This window comes from Thalassophryne amazonica, chromosome 3 (genome assembly GCF_902500255.1).
Source record: "Thalassophryne amazonica chromosome 3, fThaAma1.1, whole genome shotgun sequence".
Taxonomy (NCBI): Eukaryota; Metazoa; Chordata; class Actinopteri; order Batrachoidiformes; family Batrachoididae; genus Thalassophryne; species Thalassophryne amazonica.
This window is the reverse complement of record NC_047105.1, coordinates 46142489-46169683: the sequence shown is the minus strand read 5'-3', so window position 1 is coordinate 46169683 and position 27195 is coordinate 46142489. Positions and strand designations below refer to the sequence as shown.

Genomic DNA, 27195 nt, shown 5'->3' with positions numbered 1-27195 from the left:
GAATTTGATCAATTGAAGCACTGAGCTAAACTGGAACTAAAACGGATATCCTGCTAGGCTGTTTATGTGAGTTTAGTGGTGAATTTTGATTGTATTGTAAAGCTTTTTACAGAGACATTACCCTTTTAAAAGGTTTTGCAGTCTCTATTACAGAAAATAAAGCCCTTGTCACACATAGCAAGAATGTGCTGGAAGCATGCCCGACACGGCAAACACTGCCATAATCCGATACAGTAGGGAGGAAAAGAGGCGTGGTCAGCCGTGTCAGAACGCAGGACATTATTATATGCGGCACTGCAGGTCATACCAGCAGGCATACCGTGCCAGATCTATCTTGACGTTCCCTCGTATGCGCTCAAATCATTTCAGATCCCGTTTTGCCGCCATCGGAATATGTAAATTGCAGTTAGATGGTCCTCAGATAACACATGGACCGCTGTCAGATAGGTGTCCCATCTGGACCACACCCAGAGAGTTTTGAACATGCGCGTCACACTTGGGGCCGGCGGACAATTTTGACCAACCGTGTCGACTTCCACAGATGGCTGTCAGAACATTTTGGAACTGAAATCCGACACCTTTCAGACACCTTTTCACCTTTCGATTCATAAGTCCAACGCCATTCTGTGTGATTCTGGCTATGTGTGATGGGGGTATAACAAATCAAAGTTATTATTGTGCGTCCAGATTTTTGAATATCAGTTATATTAAAGAATTTATAGATCAGAGCAGACAGGAACATACAAAGTGTCAAGTGATAGGTTTCTACCTGTCGGAAAAACTCTTCCATCAGGGCTTTGGTCCAGCGAGAGTGCAGCGTCCAGGGTTTGGATGGATGGCTGATGTCAGCCGTGTGCAGTAACAGTGAAAGTGCTTTGGGTTTGTCAATCCTGCAAGAGAAAAAGGTACACACATTAAAACATGATGCACATCTAAGTTTTTGGACTTATCCCTTCAGAGAGCGAATAAGTGATTCCTGCAGTCCCCCCATCCATTTATGTCCTAGAGTTTCTCCTTGGCTTGGCAAAGCTGAGGCATGTATGAGTGTAACCTGTTCAATTTAATGTTATCCTCTTGCTGGCCATGTCTGGGCTTGTTACAGGAGGTTATCTCATCATCACATGCATGAGGGAAGTTAGGAGCAGGTGTGATTGAAGTTAGTTGTAGCTTGAAATGAACTCATCAGTTTCTTTCTCAAATCTTGGACTGGTGGCCATCAAAGCCATTGCTGCTTGTTTTCAGCAACATTTTACCGTTGAGAAAATCTTAGCTAAAGGGTTTTCACCATCCAAGTTTAGACCTTGGTCTGGAAAGGTTTCCAGATTTCATTCTATTGCATTATCAGATTACGTTTTCTGGTGCTCATCAAGGCCGACACTGGTTCTGTTTTTTGTTTCATAATGATGGGTAATAGTAATGGTGTCCAATGTACAATGGTTGTTGTGTTTTTGTTGTTTTGTTTTTTTGTCTGTCTGTTAGCTTGCAAGAATAATAACCAATAACTCACTAACAAACAAACACATCTTGCACTAGCATGTTGCCAGCTGGCTGTATTTATTACATGAACTCATCAGTATGCACAGCTGTGCGCACACAGCAGGACAGTTGGGTAGCATTACCGTTCTTGTTGTTGTAGACAGGACTTCATCGCTTTTACTTGGACAAGGTGGCAGGACATGTCTGTTGACAGAACCATTTCTATAACCAAGGACCGCAGTTCCCTAATAAGGCACCACACAAACACACACATAGACATAAATGACATACTGACTTGGAGAATACAGGAAGAAGACATACATATTAAAAATGGCAGGTAACAAGTCTCAGTTGTATTTCTATATACATGTGCTGATGGGTGTTCTTGTTCCCATGGCAACACTGGATAGAAAAGCCCACTGTGCTTCTGGGATTTATTTCCCAAAGCTCCACCATGTATAACAAAAATTCTGCATAATAAAGTCTGCTTGAAAGACAAAGGAGAACATTTTCATATTCATATTGGAAACATTTGAATGAATTTATTAGGGGCACACAGGTCCAGAACAACAAAAAAACTTACAAAGAAACAGAGAAAGGGTGTAGGCAGAAGCAAAAGCTTGTAAATGTCTACCCCTTTAACCAAAAATAAAAATTATACATATGTATATAAAATTATGCATAAACCCATCATAACTAATACAAAGTGTACATAGATCCATGAATAGGAATTTTAAAAAATCACAAACACGCAAGCAACAGTGCACCAAAAAAAAAACAAAAAAAAACAAAACAGAATCAATAAACCTAATTTAACATGCCATAGCAAGTAATCAAATAATTTTTATAGAGCCTTTTAAAACCAACCAAACTAACGAGTGATTTTATATTATCCGGGCAATTATTCCAAATATTTACACCTTTAACAGAAATACAATGACTTTTTATGGTAGTTTGAATCTTTGATTTCTGAAATAATAATGTTCCTCGTAAATTACAACTGGAGTCCCTCATTTTAAACAGGTGGATGTGCTGTGGCATAAGTCTATTTTTCACTTTGAACATAATTTGTATTATGATGTAATCAATCAAGTTCCAAAATTTCAAAATATGCAAAAGGACAAACAAAGGATTAGTTGGCTCATGATAAGGTTTCTTACTAATAATTCTTATAGTAAAAATATAAGATTTGTGTTAGATTTGTAGGTGATTCCCAAAATTTCAATACAGTAGATAATGTAAGGAACAAGTAATGAGTGATATAAAGTAACTAATGAGTGTTGGGGGAGGAAGTCTTGTGCTTTGTACAAAATGGCAATGATCTATGACATTTTAGATTTAACATCATTTATATGTTTTCCACCTTAAATTTTCGTCAATAAAGACCCCAAGAAAATTACTTTCATTAACGAGTTCAATTTCAACATTGCATATTCATAAATTTCTACATGCGTTCCTGGGTTTATTACCAAATAAGTTGCACTTTGTTTTACCAAAGTGAAGCGACAATTTATTAGAATCAAACCATTTCTTAAACTTCTGTAGTTCCCTCTCCATTATGTCCAGAACCTGTCCCAAATGATCCCCACTACAAAACACAGTTGTGTCATCAGCAAATAAAATACAATTCACAATCTTAGAAACTAAACATATGTCAATGATATATAAAAGAAACCGCAAAGGCCCAAGGACTGAGCCCTGGGGCACCCCACAAGTGCACCTCAAAAATCCAGAATTTATCCCACCCAAGTGAACATACTGATACCTATTGTACAAGTAGTTGGCTATCCAATCATGTGCTAATCCTCTGATGCCATACTTCCATAATTTATCCAATAATATGGTATGATCTATAGTATCAATTGCTTTCTGTAAGTTGAAAAAACCCCTACAGTGTATTGTTTGTTTTCAATTGCATTTGTGATACGTTCCACAAAGTCCATTACCGCCAGTGAAGTGGTACGATTTTTCCTAAATCCATATTGCTGATCATTTAGTATGTGCTGTTTGGATATCAAATCATCCAACCTCTTAATGAATACTTTCTTCCAGAATTTTTGAGAATTGAGGTAGCAGCGAGATTGGCCTGTAGTTTGAAAAAACATGTTTATCACCGGATTTGAACAGCAGTACCACTTTAGCTATTTTCATTTTGGAAGAAAATCTCCCAGTCGTTAATGACAAGTTACAGATATAAGTTAAAGGTTTAATGACACAATCAATTATATTTTTTATCAAAGTCATATCAAAATTATTGTAATCAGTTGATTTTTTTCCCCTTTTAGTTTGTGTGCAGTCAATTATTTCATATTCATCGGTTTCTCTGATAAATATTGAATCTGAAAGGTTATTGCTCGTTGTCCTGTTATCCCAAGAGCTCATATTAGAAGGTACAATTTGATTTGCTAATTTTCTCTCCATATTGGCAAAATAATCATTAAAATGATGTACTACAGCTTTCTTTTCCTTCACCACTGTATCAGTATTTGAGTAAAAATATGTTGGATAGTCTTTGACAACTTTTTATTTTTGATGATTTCATTTAAGAGCTTCCATGTACCTTTTGATGTTTGTTTTTATTTTTTTTTCCAACAAATCACTGTAATACTGCCTTTTCCAAGATCGCATGATAGGTTAGCTTGTTTTCATTTATGCCTTGTATATAATCTCACCCTCAATAGTTCTATGCTTTAAAAATTGCTTATACATTTTTTTTTCTTTTTACATGCATTCAGCAGTCCCTTAGTGATCCAAGGTTTGTCAGTATTTCACTTGTGTCCAACATTTAATATAAGTGGACCATATTTATCATATAACTTGGAGATAAATGATTCATATTATTGGTCAATGTCTTCAATACAGATGCCACGCCAATCTTGGTGCGATAAATCTGTTCTGAGATTGGCCATAGATTCCTTAGTTATTTTTCTTTTGAAATTTGCAGAGTCAACATGATCAACTAAAGAACTGTAAACAACAACAACAACAACAAAAAACGACAAGTGATCACTGATGTCACTGGTTTCATATCATACACTGCATTTTTTGTAAACTTAGACACTATATAGTCTGATAAAATAGCAAGGTCATAAAGAAGGTGAGGGCAGATTTTTTTTTTTTTTTTACGTTAGTCAGGACGTATAAATTTGATATCACATCAGAGAAGAGTCACAAAATATAACATTTGTTTTGCTTCATAGGAAAAACTGACAAGTGACTGTGTGTACATGTATCATTTGTATCGACAAACATTGTTATCTTGTAGCCACCCACAAACCCCTCCACACCCACTCCTTCAGAGTTGGGAAGTCCAGTGCAATAAGGTAAACAATTAATTGTTTTAAAAATATAGATTTATAATGTATTAATCATTATTACAGGTTTAACTAAAAACAAACACCACACTCATACACAGTGCATCTGGAAAGTATTCACAGTGGTTTACTTTTTCCATATTTTCCCCTCCAAAAGTGTACTCACAACACCCCATAATGACAACATGAACAAAAAGCTCTTTTTTGACATTTTTTGGGAATTTATTAAAAATAAAAACTAAAATCAAGCGTACATATGTATTCACACCCTTTGCTCAGTACATTGTTGATGCACCAATTACAGCCACAAGTCTCTTGAATATGATGCCACAAGCTTGGCGCACCTATCTTTGTGCAGTTTTGCCCATTCCTCTTAGCAGCACCTCTCAAGCTCCATCAGGTTGGATGGGGAGAGTCGGTGCACAGCCATTTTCAGATCTCTCCAGAGATGTTCAATCAGATTCAGGTCTGGGCTCTGGCTGGACCACTCAAGGACATTCACAGAGTTGTCCTGAAGCCACTCCTTTGATATCTTGGCTGTGTGCTTAGGGTCATTGTCCTACTGAAAGATGAAGCGTCACCCCAGTCTGAGGTCAAGAGCGCTCTGGAGCAGGTTTTCATCCAGGATGTCTCTGTATATTGCTATATTGCTGTATATATTCATCTTTCTCTCAATCCTGACTAGTCTCCCAGTTCCTGTCACTGAAAAACATCCCCACAGCATGATGCTGCCACCACCATGCTTCACTGTAGGGATGGTGCCTGGTTTCCTCCAAACATGACGCCTGGCATTCACACCAAAGAGTTCAATCTTCGTCTCATCAGATCAGAGAATTTTGTTTCTCATGATCTGAGAGTCATTCAGGTGCCTTTTGGCAAACTCCAGGTGGGCTGCCATGTGCCTTTTACTAAGGAGTGGTTTCCATCTGGCCACTCTACCATACAGACCTGAATGGTGGATTACTGCAGAGATGGTTGTCCTTCTGCAAGGTTCTCTCTCCACAGAGGAATGCTGGAGCTCTGACAGAGTGACCATCGGGTTCTTAATTGGTCACCTCCCTGACTAAGCCCCTTCTCCCCGCAATCGGTCAGTTTAGACAGCTGGCCAGCTGTAGGAAGAGTCCTGGTACATCCAAATGTCTTCTATTTATGGATAATGGAGGCCACTGTGCTCACTGGGACCTTCAAAGCAGCAGAAATGTTTCTGTACCCTTCCCCATATTTGTGCCTTGAGACAATCCTGTCTCGGAGGTCTACAGACAATTTCTTTGACTTCATGCTTGGTTTGTGCTCTGACATGCACTGTCAAGTGTGGGACCATATATGTAGGCAGGTGTGTGTCTTTCCAAATCATGTCCAATCAGCTGAATTTACTCCAGGTGGACTCCAATTTAGCTGTAGAAATATCTCAAGGATGATCAGTGGAAACAGGATGCAGCTGAGCTAAATTTTGAGGGCCATGGCAAAGGCTGTGAATACTTATGTACGTGTGATTTCTTAGTTGTTTTTTTTTTATAAATTTGCCAAAATCTCAAAAAAATGTTTCTTCACATTGTCATTATGGGGTATTGTGTGTCAAATTTCAAGGGGGAAAATTAATTTCATCCATTTTAGAACAAGGCTGTAACATAAAATGTGGAAAAAGTGAAGCACTGTAAATACTTTCCAGATGCAGTGTGTGTGTGTGTGGGGTTTAAGAAAGTAAACTGGAATTTCAGTGAAAAAGCAGCAGTTGGACAGTTTTCTTCCTGTCCACATAATGAATAAATAATCTATCTGCAGGTAGCTTTTGGTGCCTTGTCATAATCAAAATATGAATGAATATGTCAATAAATTTCACATATAATTTACAATAATACAGGACTTGCATATAAAATTGAAGTGAAGGTGTGTACTGACACCTTATACATACGTATACCTTCTATATAGATGGAAATAAATATACAACAAAAGTGCACAACTTCACATAATGAATAAAACAACCCAATTACACACATTTTACCCTACATTTTATAATAAACATTGTGTAAAAATATGAAACCACATGTGAGCACCGATCTGACCACTTATATGTTAACATTTCAGCCATAAATAATAGTATCATTGAGGTACTGCAAGTGAGAGAAACAGTCAAAAACCACTTAGTATAAATGAATAATCTGTGTGCATCAATTGTAATATGCCCCTTTTAATAGTTTTGTGTGCTTTTTACAAATTTCATTTTCTTGTAAATTATTTCAGTACAGTATTTCATATTGTTTTAAAGAGTGAGTTTGTTTTTGTTTTACACATATATGAAAATAAAAAGTATTAATTTGAAGGGGCTCAGGGATACTTACAGACCTTTGAGAATACTAAGACTTTAAAGTTTAGTTGAAACTATTCAGTAATCCAACAACACTTTGGTTTTTATCAGCACAACCAGAGCACACAGAACTTTTATTGTGAGTGGGCCAAAGTGGCCAGTGAACACACTGCAGTGGATGCAATAAGTGTGAATCCAAGTCTTGTAGTAGTCACTACAGCTGGCATGGCTTCCAGATTATTCTGGTAAAGTGTCATGGTCATGTTCTGTTGCTTCCATGGGTGCTTTTATTTTGGCGACACCATTGCTGTTGTTGTTTATTTCTGTGGCTTTTTCCCTGTTCACATACACTTGTTTCCTTCATTAATTGCTTTATTAAATTAAGTTGGAAGTTCATCTCATCCTCTTTGTTTTTTCCTTCCATTGCCAGAACGTCTTGCTCCCTTCAAGTCTACTCGTATTACTCATTTACCTCCTGTGTGTTCTCTTCATTGCCAATGAATTGCTGCCCCATTGGATGCCACCCATGCCCAGTCTCTGTGTAACGTGGAGTTGCATCAAGAAGGGCATTCGACATAAAAATTGTGCCAAATCAGCATGCAGATCCACCTCGGGTCTGCTGTGGCAACCCCAAGTTAAAACAAGGGAGAATCCAAAGGAACTTACTTACATCCATTCTTCTCTGGTCAGATTCATGAAGATATTCTTTTGATCATCTTGCAGTAGGAGGAACGCTGCGCTCAGGTGATGGCTTTCCTGTACTGACCGGTCATTATAGATCATTGCAAACTCTGACCTGATAAAGAGAAAATACAAACACAAAACAGAAGACAAAGATGATAAGGATCATTTGTGTATCAACTGCCAGAAAACTATTTGAAATTTTCAGGAAAAGAGTTGGCTTCAAGGTTGGACCTTTTCAGGTTCAACAATGATGACAAAAACATTAAAATATTTAGTCAAACAGGATTGTATCTCATGTCATACATTTTCAAAATGATTATTTCAGGAACACAAGAAACCAATCCTTCCTTGAATTGACATTTGTGATGTTGCTGCTGAATATGTAAACTTGAAATTGAACTGAAGATTTGGGTTTACTGAACAAGCTGAAAAGATGATTTTCTGTGGCATCTGCTAATGTTGTCATCCCATGTTCAGCAGATGGCAAGTTCAACCACAGCTGGTCCCAATTTTACAAAATCTCTCCAGGATCAATTAACTGTCCAACAGGTGGCAGACATGTCTATGCAATATTACATGAGCAAAATAAAACTGTTTTTCAATTGAGCTGGCATACCAAAGTTAACCACTGTCAAATCACTTCATCCTCATTTTGAGTTACAAGACAATAGCATTTAAAGTTAACCCAAACAGTGTTGTATGTGCTAGTGCACATACACTTACTCTGCACTTACTTCAGCATTTGAATATTGAATTCAAAAACACTGCAATTCTAGTTCTTTCACTTGTGTTTTAATGTTTGAACACCAAATCAAATGGATTGCTTTCTTTTGAATCAGTTGGGGGCCCCTATGAGCATCACCCGTGATGTTTTCCTTTGATATGTACTCTGGACCAGTGTTCAAAACAGGTTTTGAAATACTCCAGAGCTGTGTTTTTTATCAGCATCACTTATTTGTAGTATGGAAGACACTATTCCCAAACACACTGCCCATCTGTTCTTTAATTTAATTTATTGTAAATTAATTTTAATTTAATGTATTGTATCACTTCCTGTTCCGGAGCACAGCAGTGTTTTGCTGTATCTGTTAGCTGTTTAATCTACGCAGTTAGATTGATCTAGTTACCTAGATAACGATTTGTTTCACAGTGTAATCTTCACGTGCCTTAACTAAAGCACTCCCTCTGCTGAATCATCTCTAAATTATTTACACATTATTCACTTTGTGTGTTTTTAGGAATCCACTAGCTTAGCGCAGCTACTAGCTCTTAGCCGGTTTAGCATGGCGGCTTCTCCTGTCTCTCCCGCACTTTTCTGCTCTGGGTGTGAAATGTTTAGTTATTCCTCGGCCTCCTTTAGCAGTAATGGTACTTGTAATAAGTGTAGCTTATTCGTAGCTTTGGAGGCCAGGCTGGGCGAATTGGAGACTCGGCTCCGCACCTTGGAAAATCCTACAGCTAGCCAGGCCCCTGTAGTCGGTGCGGACCAAGGTAGCTTAGCCGCCGTTAGTTCCCCTCCAGCAGATCCCGAGCAGCCGGGAAAGCAGGCCGACTGGGTGACTGTGAGGAGGAAGTGTAGTCCTAAACAGAAGCCCCGTGTACACCGCCAACCCGTTCACATCTCTAACCGTTTTTCCCCATTCGGCGACACACCCGCCGAGGGACAAACTCTGGTTATTGGCGACTCTGTTTTGAGAAATGTGAAGTTAGCGACACCAGCAACCATAGTCAATTGTCTTCCGGGGGCCAGAGCAGGCGACATTAAAGGAAATTTGAAACTGCTGGCTAAGGCTAAGCGTAAATTTGGTAAGATTGTAATTCACGTCGGCAGTAATGACACCCGGTTACGCCAATCGGAGGTCACTAAAATTAATATTGAATCGGTGTGTAACTTTGCAAAAACAATGTCGGACTCTGTAGTTTTCTCTGGGCCCCTCCCCAATCGGACCAGGAGTGACATGTTTAGCCGCATGTTCTCCCTGAATTGCTGGCTGTCTGAGTGGTGTCCAAAAAATGAGGTGGGCTACATAGATAATTGTCAAAGCTTCTGGGGAAAACCTGGTCTTGTTAGGAGAGACGGCATCCATCCCACTTTGGATGGAGCAGCTCTCATTTCTAGAAATCTGGCCAATTTTCTTAAATCCTCCAAACCGTGACTATCCAGGGTTGGGACCAGGAAGCAGAGTTGTAGTCTTACACACCTCTCTGCAGCTTCTCTCCCCCTGCCATCACCTCATTACCCCATCCCCGTAGAGACGGTGCCTGCTCCCAGACCACCAATACCCAGCAAAAATCTATTTAAGCAAAAAAATTCAAAAAGAAAAAATAATATAGCACCTTCAACTGCACCACAGACTAAAACAGTTAAATGTGGTCTATTAAACATTAGATCTCTCTTCTAAGTCCCTGTTAGTAAATGATATAATAATTGATCAACATATTGATTTATTCTGCCTTACAGAAACCTGGTTACAGCAGGATGAATATGTTAATTTAAATGAGTCAACACCCCCGAGTCACACTAACTGCCAGAACGCTCGTAGCACGGGCCGAGGCAGAGGATTAGCAGCAATCTTCCACTCCAGCTTATTAATTAATCAAAAACCCAGACAGAGCTTTAATTCATTTGAAAGCTTGACTCTTAGTATTGTCCTTCCAAATTGGAAGTCCCAAAAACCAGTTTTATTTGTTGTTATCTATCGTCCACCTGGTCGTTACTGTGAGTTTCTCTGTGAATTTTCAGACCTTTTGTCTGACTTAGTGCTTAGCTCAGATAAGATAATTATAGTGGCCAATTTTAACATCCACACAGATGCTGAGAATGACAGCCTCAACACTGCATTTAATCTATTGTTAGACTCGATTGGCTTTGCTCAAAATGTAAATGAGTCCACCCACCACTTTAATCATACCTTAGATCTTGTTCTGACTTATGGTATGGAAACTGAAGACTTAACAGTATTCCCTGAAAACCCCCTTCTGTCTGATCATTTCTTAATAACGTTTACATTTACTCTGATGGACTACCCAGCAGTGGGGAATAAGTTTCATTACAGTAGAAGTCTTTCAGAAAGCGCTGTAACTAGGTTTAAGGATATGATTCCTTCTTTATGTTCTCCAATGCCATATACCAACACAGGGCAGAGTAGTTACCTAAACTCTGTGAGTGAGATAGATTATGTCGTCAATAGTTTTATATCCTCATTGAGGACAACTTTGGATGCTGTAGCTCCTCTGAAAAAGAGAGCCTTAAATCAGAAGTGCCTGACTCCGTGGTATAACTCACAAACCGCAGCTTAAAGCAGATAACCCGTAAGTTGGAGAGGAAATGGCGTCTCACTAATTTAGAAGATCTTCACTTAGCCTGGAAAAAGAGTCTGTTGCTCTATAAAAAGCCCTCCGTAAAGCTAGGACATCTTACTACTCATCACTAAATGAAGAAAATAAGAACAACCCCAGGTTTCTTTTCAGCACTGTAGCCAGGCTGACAAAGAGTCAGAGCTCTATTGAGCAAAGTATTCCTTTAACTTTAACTAGTAATGACTTCATGACTTTCTTTGCTAATAAAATTTTAACTATTAGAGAAAAAATTACTCATAACCATTACAAAGACATATCATTCTCTTTGGCTGCTTTCAGTGATGCCGGTATTTGGTTAGACTCTTTCTCTACGATTGTTCTGTCTGAGTTATTTTCATTAGTTACTTCCTCCAAACCATCAACATGTCTATTAGACCCCATTCCTACCAGGCTGCTCAAGGAAGCCCTACCATTAATTAATGCTTCGATCTTAAATATGATTAATCTATCTTTATTAGTTGGCTATGTACCACAGGCTTTTAAGGTGGCAGTAATTAAACCATTACTTAAAAAGCCATCACTTGACCCAGCTATCTTAGCTAATTATAGGCCAATCTCTAACCTTCCTTTTCTCTCAAAAATTCTTGAAAGGGTAGTTGTAAAACAGCTAACTGATCATCTGCAGAGGAATGGTCTATTTGAAGAGTTTCAGTCAGGGTTTAGAATTCATCATAGTACAGAAACAGCATTAGTGAAGGTTACAAATGATCTTCTTATGGCCTCAGACAGTGGACTCATCTCTGTGCTTGTTCTGTTAGACCTCAGTGCTGCTTTTGATACTGTTGACCATAAAATTTTATTACAGAGATTAGAGCATGCCATAGGTATTAAAGGCACTGCGCTGTGGTGGTTTGAATCATATTTATCTAATAGATTACAATTTGTTCATGTAAATGGGGAATCTTCTTCACAGACTCAATCAACTTCAATCAACTTTTTTCTTGTATAGCGCCAAATCACAACAAACAGTTGCCCCAAGGCGCTCCACATTGCAAGGCAAGGCCATACAATAATTATGAAACACAGTCTACGTCTAAAGCAACATAACCAAGGGATGGTCCAGGGTCACCCGATCCAGCCCTAACTATAAGCCTTAGCGAAAAGGAAAGTTTTAAGCCTAATCTTAAAAGTAGAGAGGGTATCTGTCCCCTGATCTGAATTGGGAGCTGGTTCCACAGGAGAGGAGCCTGAAAGCTGAAGGCTCTGCCTCCCATTCTACTCTTACAAACCCTAGGAACTACAAGTAAGCCCGCAGTCTGAGAGCGAAGCGCTCTAATGGGGTAATATGGTACTACGAGGTCCCTAAGATAAGATGGGACCTGATTATTCAAAACCTTATAAGTAAGAAGAAGAATTTTAAATTCTATTCTAGCATTAACAGGAAGCCAATGAAGGGAGGCCAACACGGGTGAGATATGCTCTCTCCTGCTAGTCCCCGTCAGTACTCTAGCTGCAGCATTCTGAACCAACTGAAGGCTTTTTAGGGAACTTTTAGGACAACCTGATAATAATGAATTACAATAGTCCAGCCTAGAGGAAACAAATGCATGAATTAGTTTTTCAGCATCACTCTGAGACAAGACCTTTCTGATTTTAGAGATATTGCGTAAATGCAAAAAGGCAGTCCTACATATTTGTTTAATATGCGCTTTGAATGACATATCCTGATCAAAAATAACTCCAAGATTTCTCACAGTATTACTAGAGATCAGGGAAATGCCATCCAGAGTAACGATCTGGTTAGACACCATGCTTCTAAGATTTGTGGGGCCAAGTACAATAACTTCAGTTTTATCTGAGTTTAAAAGCAGGAAATTAGAGGTCATCCATGTCTTTATGTCTGTAAGACAATCCTGCAGTTTAGCTAATTGGTGCGTATCCTCTGGCTTCATGGATAGATAAAGCTGGGTATCATCTGCGTAACAATGAAAATTTAAGCAATACCGTCTAATAATACTGCCCAAGGGAAGCATGTATAAAGTGAATAAAATTGGTCCTAGCACAGAACCTTGTGGAACTCCATAATTAACTTTAGTCTGTGAAGAAGATTCCCCATTTACATGAACAAACTGTAATCTATTAGACAAATATGATTCAAACCACCGCAGCGCAATGCCTTTAATGCCTCTGGTGGTTGGCTCTCACTGCGGTATTGTATCACTTCCTGTTCCGGAGCACAGCGGTGTTTTTCTGTATCTGTTAGCTGTTTAATCTGCGCAGTTAGATTGATCTAGTTATCTAGATTACGATTTGTTTCCCAGTGTAATCTTTACGTGCCTTAACTAAAGCACTCCTTCTGCTGAATCACCTCTAAATTATTTACACATTATTCACTTTGCGTGTTTTTAGGAATCCGCTAGCTTAGCGTAGCTACTAGCTCTTAGCCGATTTAGCATGGCGGCTTCTCCTGTCTCTCCCGCACTTTTCTGCTCTGGGTGTGAAATGTTTAGTTATTTCTCGGCCTCCTTTAGCAGTAACGGTACTTGTAATAAGTGTAGCTTATTCGTAGCTTTGGAGGCCAGGCTGGGCGAATTGGAGACTCGGCTCCGCACCGTGGAAAATTCTACAGCTAGCCAGGCCCCTGTAGTCGGTGCGGACCAAGGTAGCTTAGCCGCCGTTAGTTCCCCCCTGGCAGATCCCGAGCAGCCGGGAAAGCAGGCCGACTGGGTGACTGTGAGGAGGAAGCGTAGCCCTAAACAGAAGCCCCGTGTACACCGCCAACCCGTTCACATCTCTAACCGTTTTTCCCCACTCGACGACACACCCGCCGAGGATCAAACTCTGGTTATTGGCGACTCTGTTTTGAGAAATGTGAAGTTAGCGACACCAGCAACCATAGTCAATTGTCTTCCGGGGGCCAGAGCAGGCGACATTGAAGGAAATTTGAAACTGCTGGTTAAGGCTAAGCATAAATTTGGTAAGATTGTAATTCACGTCGGCAGTAATGACACCCGGTTACGCCAATCGGAGGTCACTAAAATTAACATTAAATCGGTGTGTAACTTTGCAAAAACAATGTCGGACTCTGTAGTTTTCTCTGGGCCCCTCCCCAATCGGACCGGGAGTGACATGTTTAGCCGCATGTTCTCCTTGAATTGCTGGCTGTCTGAGTGGTGTCCAAAAAATGAGGTGGGCTTCATAGATAATTGGCAAAGCTTCTGGGGAAAACCTGGTCTTGTTAGGAGAGACGGCATCCATCCCACTTTGGATGGAGCAGCTCTCATTTCTAGAAATCTGGCTAATTTTCTTAAATCCTCCAAACCGTGACTATCCAGGGTTGGGACCAGGAAGCAGAGTTGTAGTCTTACACACCTCTCTGCAGCTTCTCTCCCCCTGCCATCCCCTCATTACCCCATCCCCGTAGAGACGGTGCCTGCTCCCAGACTACCAATAACCAGCAAAAATCTATTTAAGCATAAAAATTCAAAAAGAAAAAATAATATAGCACCTTCAACTGCACCACAGACTAAAACAGTTAAATGTGGTCTATTAAACATTAGGTCTCTCTCTTCTAAGTCCCTGTTGGTAAATGATATAATAATTGATCAACATATTGATTTATTCTGCCTAACAGAAACCTGGTTACAGCAGGATGAATATGTTAGTTTAAATGAGTCAACACCCCCGAGTCACACTAACTGTCAGAATGCTCGTAGCACGGGCCGGGGCAGTGGATTAGCAGCAATCTTCCATTCCAGCTTATTAATTAATCAAAAACCCAGACAGAGCTTTAATTCATTTGAAAGCTTGTCTCTTAGTCTTGTCCATCCAAATTGGAAGTCCCAAAAACCAGTTTTATTTGTTATTATCTATCGTCCACCTGGTCGTTACTGTGAGTTTCTCTGTGAATTTTCAGACCTTTTGTCTGACTTAGTGCTTAGCTCAGATAAGATAATTATAGTGGGCGATTTTAACATCCACACAGATGCTGAGAATGACAGCCTCAACACTGCATTTAATCTATTATTAGACTCTATTGGCTTTGCTCAAAAAGTAAATGAGTCCACCCACCACTTTAATCATATCTTAGATCTTGTTCTGACTTATGGTATGGAAATAGAAGACTTAACAGTATTCCCTGAAAACTCCCTTCTGTCTGATCATTTTTTAATAACATTTACATTTACTCTGATGGACTACCCAGCAGTAGGGAATAAGTTTCATTACACTAGAAGTCTTTCAGAAAGCGCTGTAACTAGGTTTAAGGATATGATTCCTTCTTTATGTTCTCTAATGCCATATAACAACACAGTGCAGAGTAGCTACCTAAACTCTGTAAGGGAGATAGAGTATCTCGTCAATAGTTTTACATCCTCATTGAAGACAGCTTTGGATGCTGTAGCTCCTCTGAAAAAGAGAGCTTTAAATCAGAAGTGTCTGACTCCATGGTATAACTCTCAAACTCGTAGCTTAAAGCAGATAACCCGTAAGTTGGAGAGGAAATGGCGTCTCACTAATTTAGAAGATCTTCACTTAGCCTGGAAAAAGAGTCTGTTGCTCTATAAAAAAGCCCTCCGTAAAGCTAGGACATCTTTCTACTCATCACTAATTGAAGAAAATAAGAACAACCCCAGGTTTCTTTTCAGCACTGTAGCCAGGCTGACAAAGAGTCAGAGCTCTATTGAGCTGAGTATTCCATTAACTTTAACTAGTAATGAGTTCATGACTTTCTTTGCTAACAAAATTTTAACTATTAGAGAAAAAATTACTCATAACCATCCCAAAGACGTATCGTTATCTTTGGCTGCTTTCAGTGATGCCGGTATTTGGTTAGACTCTTTCTCTCCGATTGTTCTGTCTGAGTTATTTTCATTAGTTACTTCATCCAAACCATCAACATGTTTATTAGACCCCATTCCTACCAGGCTGCTCAAGGAAGCCCTACCATTATTTAATGCTTCGATCTTAAATATGATCAATCTATCTTTGTTAGTTGGCTATGTACCACAGGCTTTTAAGGTGGCAGTAATTAAACCATTACTTAAAAAGCCATCACTTGACCCAGTTATCTTAGCTAATTATAGGCCAATCTCCAACCTTCCTTTTCTCTCAAAAATTCTTGAAAGGGTAGTTGTAAAACAGCTAACTGATCATCTGCAGAGGAATGGTCTATTTGAAGAGTTTCAGTCAGGTTTTAGAATTCATCATAGTACAGAAACAGCATTAGTGAAGGTTACAAATGATCTTCTTATGGCCTCGGACAGTGGACTCATCTCTGTGCTTGTTCTGTTAGACCTCAGTGCTGCTTTTGATACTGTTGACCATAAAATTTTATTACAGAGATTAGAGCATGCCATAGGTATTAAAGGCACTGCGCTGCGGTGGTTTGAATCATATTTGTCTAATAGATTACAATTTGTTCATGTAAATGGGGAATCTTCTTCACAGACTAAAGTTAATTATGGAGTTCCACAAGGTTCTGTGCTAGGACCAATTTTATTCACTTTATATATGCTTCCCTTAGGCAGTATTATTAGACGGTATTGCTTAAATTTTCATTGTTACGCAGATGATACCCAGCTTTATCTATCCATGAAGCCAGACAACACACACCAATTAGCTAAACTGCAGGATTGTCTTACAGACATAAAGACATGGATGACCTCTAATTTCCTGCTTTTAAACTCAGATAAAACTGAAGTTATTGTACTTGGCCCCACAAATCTTAGAAACATGGTGTCTAACCAGATCCTTACTGTGGATGGCATTACCCTGACCTCTAGTAATACTGTGAGAAATCTTGGAGTCATTTTTGATCAGGATATGTCATTCAAAGCGCATATTAAACAAATATGTAGGACTGCTTTTTTGCATTTACGCAATATCTCTAAAATCAGAAAGGTCCTGTCTCAGAGTGATGCTGAAAAACTAATTCATGCATTTATTTCCTCTAGGCTGGACTATTGTAATTCATTATTATCAGGTTGTCCTAAAAGTTCCCTAAAAAGCCTTCAGTTAATTCAAAATGCTGCAGCTAGAGTACTGACGGGGACTAGAAGGAGAGAGCATATCTCACCCATATTGGCCTCTCTTCATTGGCTTCCTGTTAATTCTAGAATAGAATTTAAAATTCTTCTTCTTACTTATAAGGTTTTTGAATAATCAGGTCCCATCTTATCTTAGGGACCTCGTAGTACCATATCACCCCAATAGAGCGCTTCGCTCTCAGACTGCAGGCTTACTTGTAGTTCCTAGGGTTTGTAAGAGTAGAATGGGAGGCAGAGCCTTCAGCTTTCAGGCTCCTCTCCTGTGGAACCAGCTCCCAATTCAGATCAGGGAGACAGACACCCTCTCTACTTTTAAGATTAGGCTTAAAACTTTCCTTTTTGCTAAAGCTTATAGTTAGGGCTGGATCAGGTGACCCTGAACCATCCCTTAGTTATGCTGCTATAGACGTAGACTGCTGGGGGGTTCCCATGATGCACTGTTTCTTTCTCTTTTTGCTCTGTATGCACCACTCTGCATTTAATCATTAGTGATCGATCTCTGCTCCCCTCCACAGCATGTCTTTTTCCTGGTTCTCTCCCTCAGCCCCAACCAGTCCCAGCAGAAGACTGCCCCTCCCTGAGCCTGGTTCTGCTGGAGGTTTCTTCCTGTTAAAAGGGAGTTTTTCCTTCCCACTGTAGCCAAGTGCTTGCTCACAGGGGGTCGTTTTGACCGTTGGGGTTTTACATAATTATTGTATGGCCTTGCCTTACAATATAAAGCGCCTTGGGGCAACTGTTTGTTGTGATTTGGCGCTATATAAAAAAAATTGATTGATTGATTGATTAATACCTATGACATGCTCTAATCTCTGTAATAAAATTTTATGGTCAACAGTATCAAAAGCAGCACTGAGGTCCAACAGAACAAGCACAGAGATAAGTCCACTGTCCGAAGCCATAAGAAGATCATTTGTAACCTTCACTAATGCTGTTTCTGTACTATGATGAATTCTAAAACCTGACTGAAACTCTTCAAATAGACCATTCCTCTGCAGGTGATCAGTTAGCTGTTTTACAACTACCCTCTCAAGAATCTTTGAGAGAAAAGGAAGGTTGGAGATTGGCCTATAATTAGCTAAGATAGCTGGGTCAAGTGATGGCTTTTTAAGTAATGGTTTAATTACTGCCACCTTAAAGGCCTGTGGTACATAACCAACTAACAAAGATAGATTGATCATATTTAAGATTGAAGCATTAAATAATGGTAGGACTTCCTTGAGCAGCCTGGCAGGAATGGGGTCTAATAAGCATGTTGATGGTTTGGATGAAGTAACTAATGAAAATAACTCAGACAGAACAATCGGAGAGAAAGAGTCTAACCAAATACCGGCATCACTGAAAGCAGCCAAAGATAACGATACATCTTTGGGATGGTTATGAGTAATTTTTTCTCTAATAGTTAAAATTTTGTTAGCAAAGAAAGTCATGAAGTCATTACTAGTTAAAGTTAATGGAATACTCAGCTCAATAGAGCTCTGACTCTTTGTCAGCCTGGCTACAGTGCTGAAAAGAAACCTGGGGTTGTTCTTATTTTCTTCAATTAGTGATGAGTAGAAAGATGTCCTAGCTTCACGAAGGGCTTTCTTATAGAGCAACAAACTCTTTTTCCAGGCTAAGTGAAGATCTTCTAAATTAGTGAGACGCCATTTCCTCTCCAACTTACGGGTTATCTGCTTTAAGCTACGAGTTTGTGAGTTATACCACGGAGTCAGACACTTCTGATTTAAAGCTCTCTTTTTCAGAGGAGCTACAGCATCCAAAGTTGTCTTCAATGAGGATGTAAAACTATTGACAAGATACTCTAACTCCCTTACAGAGTTTAGGTAGCTACTCTGCTCTGTGTTGGTATATGACATCAGAGAACATAAAGAAGGAATCATATCCTTAAACCTAGTTACAGCGCTTTCTGAAAGACTTCTAGTGTAATGAAACTTATTCCCCACTGCAGGGTAGTCCATCAGGGTAAATGTAAATGTTATTAAAAAATGATCAGACAAAAGGGAGTTTTCAGGGAATACTGTTAAGTCTTCTATTTCCATACCATAAGTCAGAACAAGATCTAAAATATGATTAAAGTGGTGGGTGGACTCATTTACTTTTGAGCAAAGCCGATAGAGTCTAATAATAGATTAAATGCAGTGTTGAGGCTGTCATTCTCAGCATCTGTGTGGATGTTAAAATCGCCCACTATAATTATCTTATCTGAGCTAAGCACTAAGTCAGACAAAAGGTCTGAAAATTCACAGAGAAACTCACAGTAACGACCAGGTGGACGATAGATAATAACAAATAAAACTGGTTTTTGGGACTTCCAATTTGGATGGACAAGACTAAGAGACAAGCTTTCAAATGAATTAAAGCTCTGTCTAGGTTTTTGATTAATTAATAAGCTGGAATGGAAGATTGCTGCTAATCCTCTGCCCCGGCCCGTGCTACGAGCATTCTGACAGTTAGTGTGACTCGGGGGTGTTGACTCATTTAAACTAACATATTCATCCTGCTGTAACCAAGTTTCTGTTAGGCAGAATAAATCAATACGTTGATCAATTATTATATCATTTACCAACAGGGACTTAGAAGAAAGAGACCTAATGTTTAATAGACCACATTTAACTGTTTTAGTCTGTGGTGCAATTGAAGGTGCTATATTATTTTTCTTTTTGAATTTTTATGCTTAAATAGATTTTTGCTAGTTATTGGTGGTCTGGGAGCAGGCACCGTCTCTACGGGGATGGGGTAATAGGGGGATGGCAGGGGGAGAGAAGCTGCAGAGAGGTGTATAAGACCACAGCTCTGCCTCCTGGTCCCAACGCTAGACAGTCACAGTTAGACTAAGGTTAATTATGGAGTTCCACAAGGTTCTGTGCTAGGACCAATTTTGTTCACTTTATACATGCTTCCCTTAGGCAGTATTATTAGACAGCACTGCTTAAATTTTCATTGTTACACAGATGATACCCAGCTTTATCTATCCATGAAGCCAGAGGACACACACCAATTAGCTAAACTGCAGGATTGTCTTACAGACATAAAGTCATGGATGACCTCTAATTTCCTGCTTTTAAACTCAGATAAAACTGAAGTTATTGTACTTGGCCCCACAAATCTTAGAAACATGGTGTCTAACCAGATCCTTACTCTGGATGGCATTACCCTGACCTCTAGTAATACTGTGAGAAATCTTGGAGTAATTTTTGATCAGGATATGTCAATCAATGCGCATATTAAACAAATATGTAGGACTGCTTTTTTGCATTTGCGCAATATCTCTAAAATTAGAAAGGTCCTGTCTCAGAGTGATGCTGAAAAACTAACTCATGCATTTATTTCCTCTAGGCTGGACTATTGTAATTCATTATTATCAGGTTGTCCTAAAAGTTCCCTGAAAAGCCTTCAGTTAATTCAAAATGCTGCAGCTAGAGTACTGACAGGGACTAGAAGGAGAGAGCATATCTCACCCATATTGGCCTCTCTTCATTGGCTTCCTGTTAATTCTAGAATAGAATTTAAAATTCTTCTTCTTACTTATAAGGTTTTGAATAATCAGGTCCCATCTTATCTTAGGGACCTCGTAGTACCATATCACCCCAATAGAGCGCTTCGCTCTCAGACTGCAGGCTTACTTGTAGTTCCTAGGGTTTGTAAGAGTAGAATGGGAGGCAGAGCCTTCAGCTTTCAGGCTCCTCTCCTGTGGAACCAGCTCCCAATTCAGATCAGGGAGACAGACACCCTCTCTACTTTTAAGATTAGGCTTAAAACTTTCCTTTTTGCTAAAGCTTATAGTTAGGGCTGGATCAGGTGACCCTGAACCATCCCTTAGTTATGCTGCTATAGACGTAGACTGCTGGGGGGTTCCCATGATGCACTGTTTCTTTCTCTTTTTGCTCTGTATGCACCACTCTGCATTTAATCATTAGTGATCGATCTCTGCTCCCCTCCACAGCATGTCTTTTTCCTGGTTCTCTCCCTCAGCCCCAACCAGTCCCAGCAGAAGACTGCCCCTCCCTGAGCCTGGTTCTGCTGGAGGTTTCTTCCTGTTAAAAGGGAGTTTTTCCTTCCCACTGTAGCCAAGTGCTTGCTCACAGGGGGTCGTTTTGACCGTTGGGGTTTTACATAATTATTGTATGGCCTTGCCTTACAATATAAAGCGCCTTGGGGCAACTGTTTGTTGTGATTTGGCGCTATATAAAAAAAATTGATTGATTGATTGATTAATACCTATGACATGCTCTAATCTCTGTAATAAAATTTTATGGTCAACAGTATCAAAAGCAGCACTGAGGTCCAACAGAACAAGCACAGAGATAAGTCCACTGTCCGAAGCCATAAGAAGATCATTTGTAACCTTCACTAATGCTGTTTCTGTACTATGATGAATTCTAAAACCTGACTGAAACTCTTCAAATAGACCATTCCTCTGCAGGTGATCAGTTAGCTGTTTTACAACTACCCTCTCAAGAATCTTTGAGAGAAAAGGAAGGTTGGAGATTGGCCTATAATTAGCTAAGATAGCTGGGTCAAGTGATGGCTTTTTAAGTAATGGTTTAATTACTGCCACCTTAAAGGCCTGTGGTACATAACCAACTAACAAAGATAGATTGATCATATTTAAGATTGAAGCATTAAATAATGGTAGGACTTCCTTGAGCAGCCTGGCAGGAATGGGGTCTAATAAGCATGTTGATGGTTTGGATGAAGTAACTAATGAAAATAACTCAGACAGAACAATCGGAGAGAAAGAGTCTAACCAAATACCGGCATCACTGAAAGCAGCCAAAGATAACGATACATCTTTGGGATGGTTATGAGTAATTTTTTCTCTAATAGTTAAAATTTTGTTAGCAAAGAAAGTCATGAAGTCATTACTAGTTAAAGTTAATGGAATACTCAGCTCAATAGAGCTCTGACTCTTTGTCAGCCTGGCTACAGTGCTGAAAAGAAACCTGGGGTTGTTCTTATTTTCTTCAATTAGTGATGAGTAGAAAGATGTCCTAGCTTCACGAAGGGCTTTCTTATAGAGCAACAAACTCTTTTTCCAGGCTAAGTGAAGATCTTCTAAATTAGTGAGACGCCATTTCCTCTCCAACTTACGGGTTATCTGCTTTAAGCTACGAGTTTGTGAGTTATACCACGGAGTCAGACACTTCTGATTTAAAGCTCTCTTTTTCAGAGGAGCTACAGCATCCAAAGTTGTCTTCAATGAGGATGTAAAACTATTGACAAGATACTCTAACTCCCTTACAGAGTTTAGGTAGCTACTCTGCTCTGTGTTGGTATATGACATCAGAGAACATAAAGAAGGAATCATATCCTTAAACCTAGTTACAGCGCTTTCTGAAAGACTTCTAGTGTAATGAAACTTATTCCCCACTGCAGGGTAGTCCATCAGGGTAAATGTAAATGTTATTAAAAATGATCAGACAAAAGGGAGTTTTCAGGGAATACTGTTAAGTCTTCTATTTCCATACCATAAGTCAGAACAAGATCTAAAATATGATTAAAGTGGTGGGTGGACTCATTTACTTTTTGAGCAAAGCCGATAGAGTCTAATAATAGATTAAATGCAGTGTTGAGGCTGTCATTCTCAGCATCTGTGTGGATGTTAAAATCGCCCACTATAATTATCTTATCTGAGCTAAGCACTAAGTCAGACAAAAGGTCTGAAAATTCACAGAGAAACTCACAGTAACGACCAGGTGGACGATAGATAATAACAAATAAAACTGGTTTTTGGGACTTCCAATTTGGATGGACAAGACTAAGAGACAAGCTTTCAAATGAATTAAAGCTCTGTCTAGGTTTTTGATTAATTAATAAGCTGGAATGGAAGATTGCTGCTAATCCTCTGCCCCGGCCCGTGCTACGAGCATTCTGACAGTTAGTGTGACTCGGGGGTGTTGACTCATTTAAACTAACATATTCATCCTGCTGTAACCAAGTTTCTGTTAGGCAGAATAAATCAATACGTTGATCAATTATTATATCATTTACCAACAGGGACTTAGAAGAAAGAGACCTAATGTTTAATAGACCACATTTAACTGTTTTAGTCTGTGGTGCAATTGAAGGTGCTATATTATTTTTTCTTTTTGAATTTTTATGCTTAAATAGATTTTTGCTAGTTATTGGTGGTCTGGGAGCAGGCACCGTCTCTACGGGGATGGGGTAATAGGGGGATGGCAGGGGGAGAGAAGCTGCAGAGAGGTGTATAAGACCACAGCTCTGCCTCCTGGTCCCAACGCTAGACAGTCACAGTTAGACTAAGGTTAATTATGGAGTTCCACAAGGTTCTGTGCTAGGACCAATTTTGTTCACTTTATACATGCTTCCCTTAGGCAGTATTATTAGACAGCACTGCTTAAATTTTCATTGTTACACAGATGATACCCAGCTTTATCTATCCATGAAGCCAGAGGACACACACCAATTAGCTAAACTGCAGGATTGTCTTACAGACATAAAGTCATGGATGACCTCTAATTTCCTGCTTTTAAACTCAGATAAAACTGAAGTTATTGTACTTGGCCCCACAAATCTTAGAAACATGGTGTCTAACCAGATCCTTACTCTGGATGGCATTACCCTGACCTCTAGTAATACTGTGAGAAATCTTGGAGTAATTTTTGATCAGGATATGTCATTCAAAGCGCATATTAAACAAATATGTAGGACTGCTTTTTTGCATTTACGCAATATCTCTAAAATCAGAAAGGTCTTGTCTCAGAGTGATGCTGAAAAACTAATTCATGCATTTATTTCCTCTAGGCTGGACTATTGTAATTCATTATTATCAGGTTGTCCTAAAAGTTCCCTGAAAAGCCTTCAGTTAATTCAAAATGCTGCAGCTAGAGTACTGACAGGGACTAGAAGGAGAGAGCATATCTCACCCATATTGGCCTCTCTTCATTGGCTTCCTGTTAATTCTAGAATAGAATTTAAAATTCTTCTTCTTACTTATAAGGTTTTGAATAATCAGGTCCCATCTTATCTTAGGGACCTCATAGTACCATATCACCCCAATAGAGCGCTTCACTCTCAGACTGCAGGCTTACTTGTAGTTCCTAGGGTTTGTAAGAGTAGAATGGGAGGCAGAGCCTTCAGCTTTCAGGCTCCTCTCCTGTGGAACCAGCTCCCAATTCGGATCAGGGAGACAGACACTGTCTCTACTTTTAAGATTAGGCTTAAAACTTTCCTTTTTGCTAAAGCTTATAGTTAGGGCTGGATCAGGTAACCCTGAACCATCCCTTAGTTATGCTGCTATAGACTTAGACTGCTGGGGGGTTCCCATGATGCACTGAGTGTTTCTTTCTCTTTTTGCTCTGTATGCACCACTCTGCATTTAATCATTAGTGATTGATCTCTGCTCCCCTCCACAGCATGTCTTTTTCCTGGTTCTCTCCCTCAGCCCCAACCAGTCCCAGCAGAAGACTGCCCCTCCCTGAGCCTGGTTCTGCTGGAGGTTTCTTCCTGTTAAAAGGGAGTTTTTCCTTCCCACTGTCGCCTAGTGCTTGCTCACAGGGGGTCGTTTTGACCATTGGGGTTTTTCCGTAATTATTGTATGGCTTTGCCTTACAATATAAAGCGCCTTGGGGCAACTGTTTGTTGTGATTTGGCGCTATATAAATAAAATTGATTTGATTTGATTTGAAATCACAACAAAGTTGCCTCAAGGTGCTTCACACAAGTAAGGTCTAACCTTACCAACCCCCAGAGCAAGTACACAATCAATCAATCAATCAATTTTTTTGACTTGACTTTTGACAGGTGACAGTGGTAAGGAAAAACTCCCTCTGATGATTTCAGGAAGAAACCTCAAGCAGACCAGACTCAAAGGGGTGACCCTCTGCTTGGGCCATACTACCGACATAATTGGCAAAACAATTTACAAAACGAATATACAGAATATTTTGCCAGTGCACAGGATGGGAGGGTTGCAGAAGTACACACGACTCCCATCTCTGGATGAAGCTGCACCTCAAACGGAGAGAAAAAAAAGAATCAGGCATCAGAAAGACAACAAATACAGTATAATTTGTCAGCATTAAGCATCAATAAAAACAGAAGAAATACTAAGGTGATTGATCTGGTGCATTAAAGTTCACCAGATGCAAAAGGGCTGGTTGTGCTTTATGTGCTTTTTTAGTTGTTTGACTGATCCTGTCACAAGATGGCATCATCTATACTTGTGACAATTGAATGCTGTTGCTGTACTGCTACAGAATTTAAACTTAGACTATAAAGTATGCAACCGAAACCAGAAGACAAGAAAGTGTGGAGTAAGTGAGAAACTTGTCAGGGAGTGGTGAAAAGCCGAGCTAACTCCATCTGAGGTAAGGCTAATCGTGAACTGAAAGCTGAATGGAATGAGATGGAGGAACAAGTCCACAGGTGTGTTCTTGAAAAGGGAGCTCCTGGCAGAAGCTTATTGACAGTGCAGTTCATCTTCATGATCAGGTAATTCCCAAGGAGATGAACATGAATGACTCTTCTGCCAAGCATTCTTGTTGCATAAAGCAGGAGCACATTTCAAAAATAAAAATGGCTTAATCAATTCTCACCCAGAAGGTGTGTGGGTGGTGTGTTAGTGGTAACCAGTGGCGCGCTATACATGTCACGTGCACACCTGTGACTACCCGGCGTGTGAACAGCATGTGGCCGCTCTGTGGGAGCAGCGTTCAGCTGTGTGAATGTAACGCATTTTCCCGTGCTCCTTGGCCATTGTTTTTTAAACTTTGTGTCTAAAACACAAGCCACACAACATCACTTGTTGTGCGATTTCATGTTTACACACCAGGAACTGTCCATGCACATGCCACACATATGCTGTATGCAATTTGGAGTGTCTGAAACTCTGGTGCTTTCCAGTCTGTCACACATATGGCGCTTGTGTGGAGACTTAGTGGTGTGTAAACATGCAACCGCACAATGACTGACGTTGTGACACACTCTGGCAAATGCCAAAAACCATGTGGTGTTGTGCAACATCTATTGACGAGTTGTGGCAAGTAGTGACGAGCATGTGGTGAGATGGACGGTGTGTGTGCTACACACACCTCTAAACACCACACACACACACACACACACACACACACACACACCTTTTGTGCGATAGAGGCTTTGGAGACCGAAGCAAATTTATGTTTTTTTTCCTCTTCATGACATTTTTTGACACATGCAACTAACTAGTTGCTGCATATAGTTTGTAAAATACAATTTCGTCTTAGTTCTTATCTACATAAGCTGGCTGGAGTGGACAAGCTCACTCATCTACATTTTTTGCTGTCCAATCTCTACTTGTTACCAGTGTAGCCCTGTGCTATGCTTTTGTTCTACTCTATTCTAATCCAATTACATTTTTTTCCACAAATCTGATTGGTTAATCGTGTGAGATTTTAGACCATAAAATATCATCTAAACGGTGGCAAAATATTAAAACCATTTCACATTTAATGCATTACTACGTGCCCTGTCCACCTGCGTTGCTACACAGATGTCAATAATGGCACTGTCAGCTGAAAGCGAGAGGTTGCCAACTGTCATTAAACACGAAGAAGAAGAAAAATAAAACACAACTGGCGGAACAACAACACTGAAATTGATTAATTTAAGCTACCATACGAAAGTCGTGATGTCGATTCTACTTATAGAATTTCCAGTTTGGCATGAAGATGCTGTTGCCACAATGAGCTTTGATGAGCCAACCACATCCTTTGGACATGGATGGACTTGGGCGTCGCGGGCCCCTCCTGCTGCGGCCTTCACCCACTTTGCCTCAATTCTGAGGTAATTGGAGTGTAAACGTAATTGCCCTTTTGGGGATCAGTAAAGTTGTCTGAAAGGATTCATGCAAATGTTGGAATTGGATTAGAATGGGAATAATCTTGTGTCTGATGATTTGCGGACATTAATGCTGGATTGTGGTCGTACATAGCTGTTTTACCAGCTCTGCTAATGCGTCGCCGGTAAAACTCAATTTGCGACTGTAAAATCCAGCATTAACGTCTGCAAATTCAGACATAGAGTTAGGGTTCAGGACACAGGGTTAGGGTTAATTATATGGCCATAGCAC

The 27195-nt window shown here is 39.8% G+C and overlaps 1 protein-coding gene across 1 annotated transcript in view; it reads right to left on the bottom strand.

Annotated features, from left to right (window-relative positions):
• LOC117506639 (calcium/calmodulin-dependent 3',5'-cyclic nucleotide phosphodiesterase 1B-like) overlaps positions 1-27195 on the bottom strand; it is an 82456-nt gene that overhangs the window by 22161 nt on the left and 33100 nt on the right. Inside the window, exons 8-10 of the mRNA XM_034166163.1 lie at positions 7766-7891; positions 1620-1721; positions 770-890 (exon numbers count right to left, since the gene is read on the bottom strand). Coding sequence (XP_034022054.1) covers positions 770-890; positions 1620-1721; positions 7766-7891 — 349 coding nt within the window. The remainder of the gene's footprint in view (positions 1-769; positions 891-1619; positions 1722-7765; positions 7892-27195) is intronic.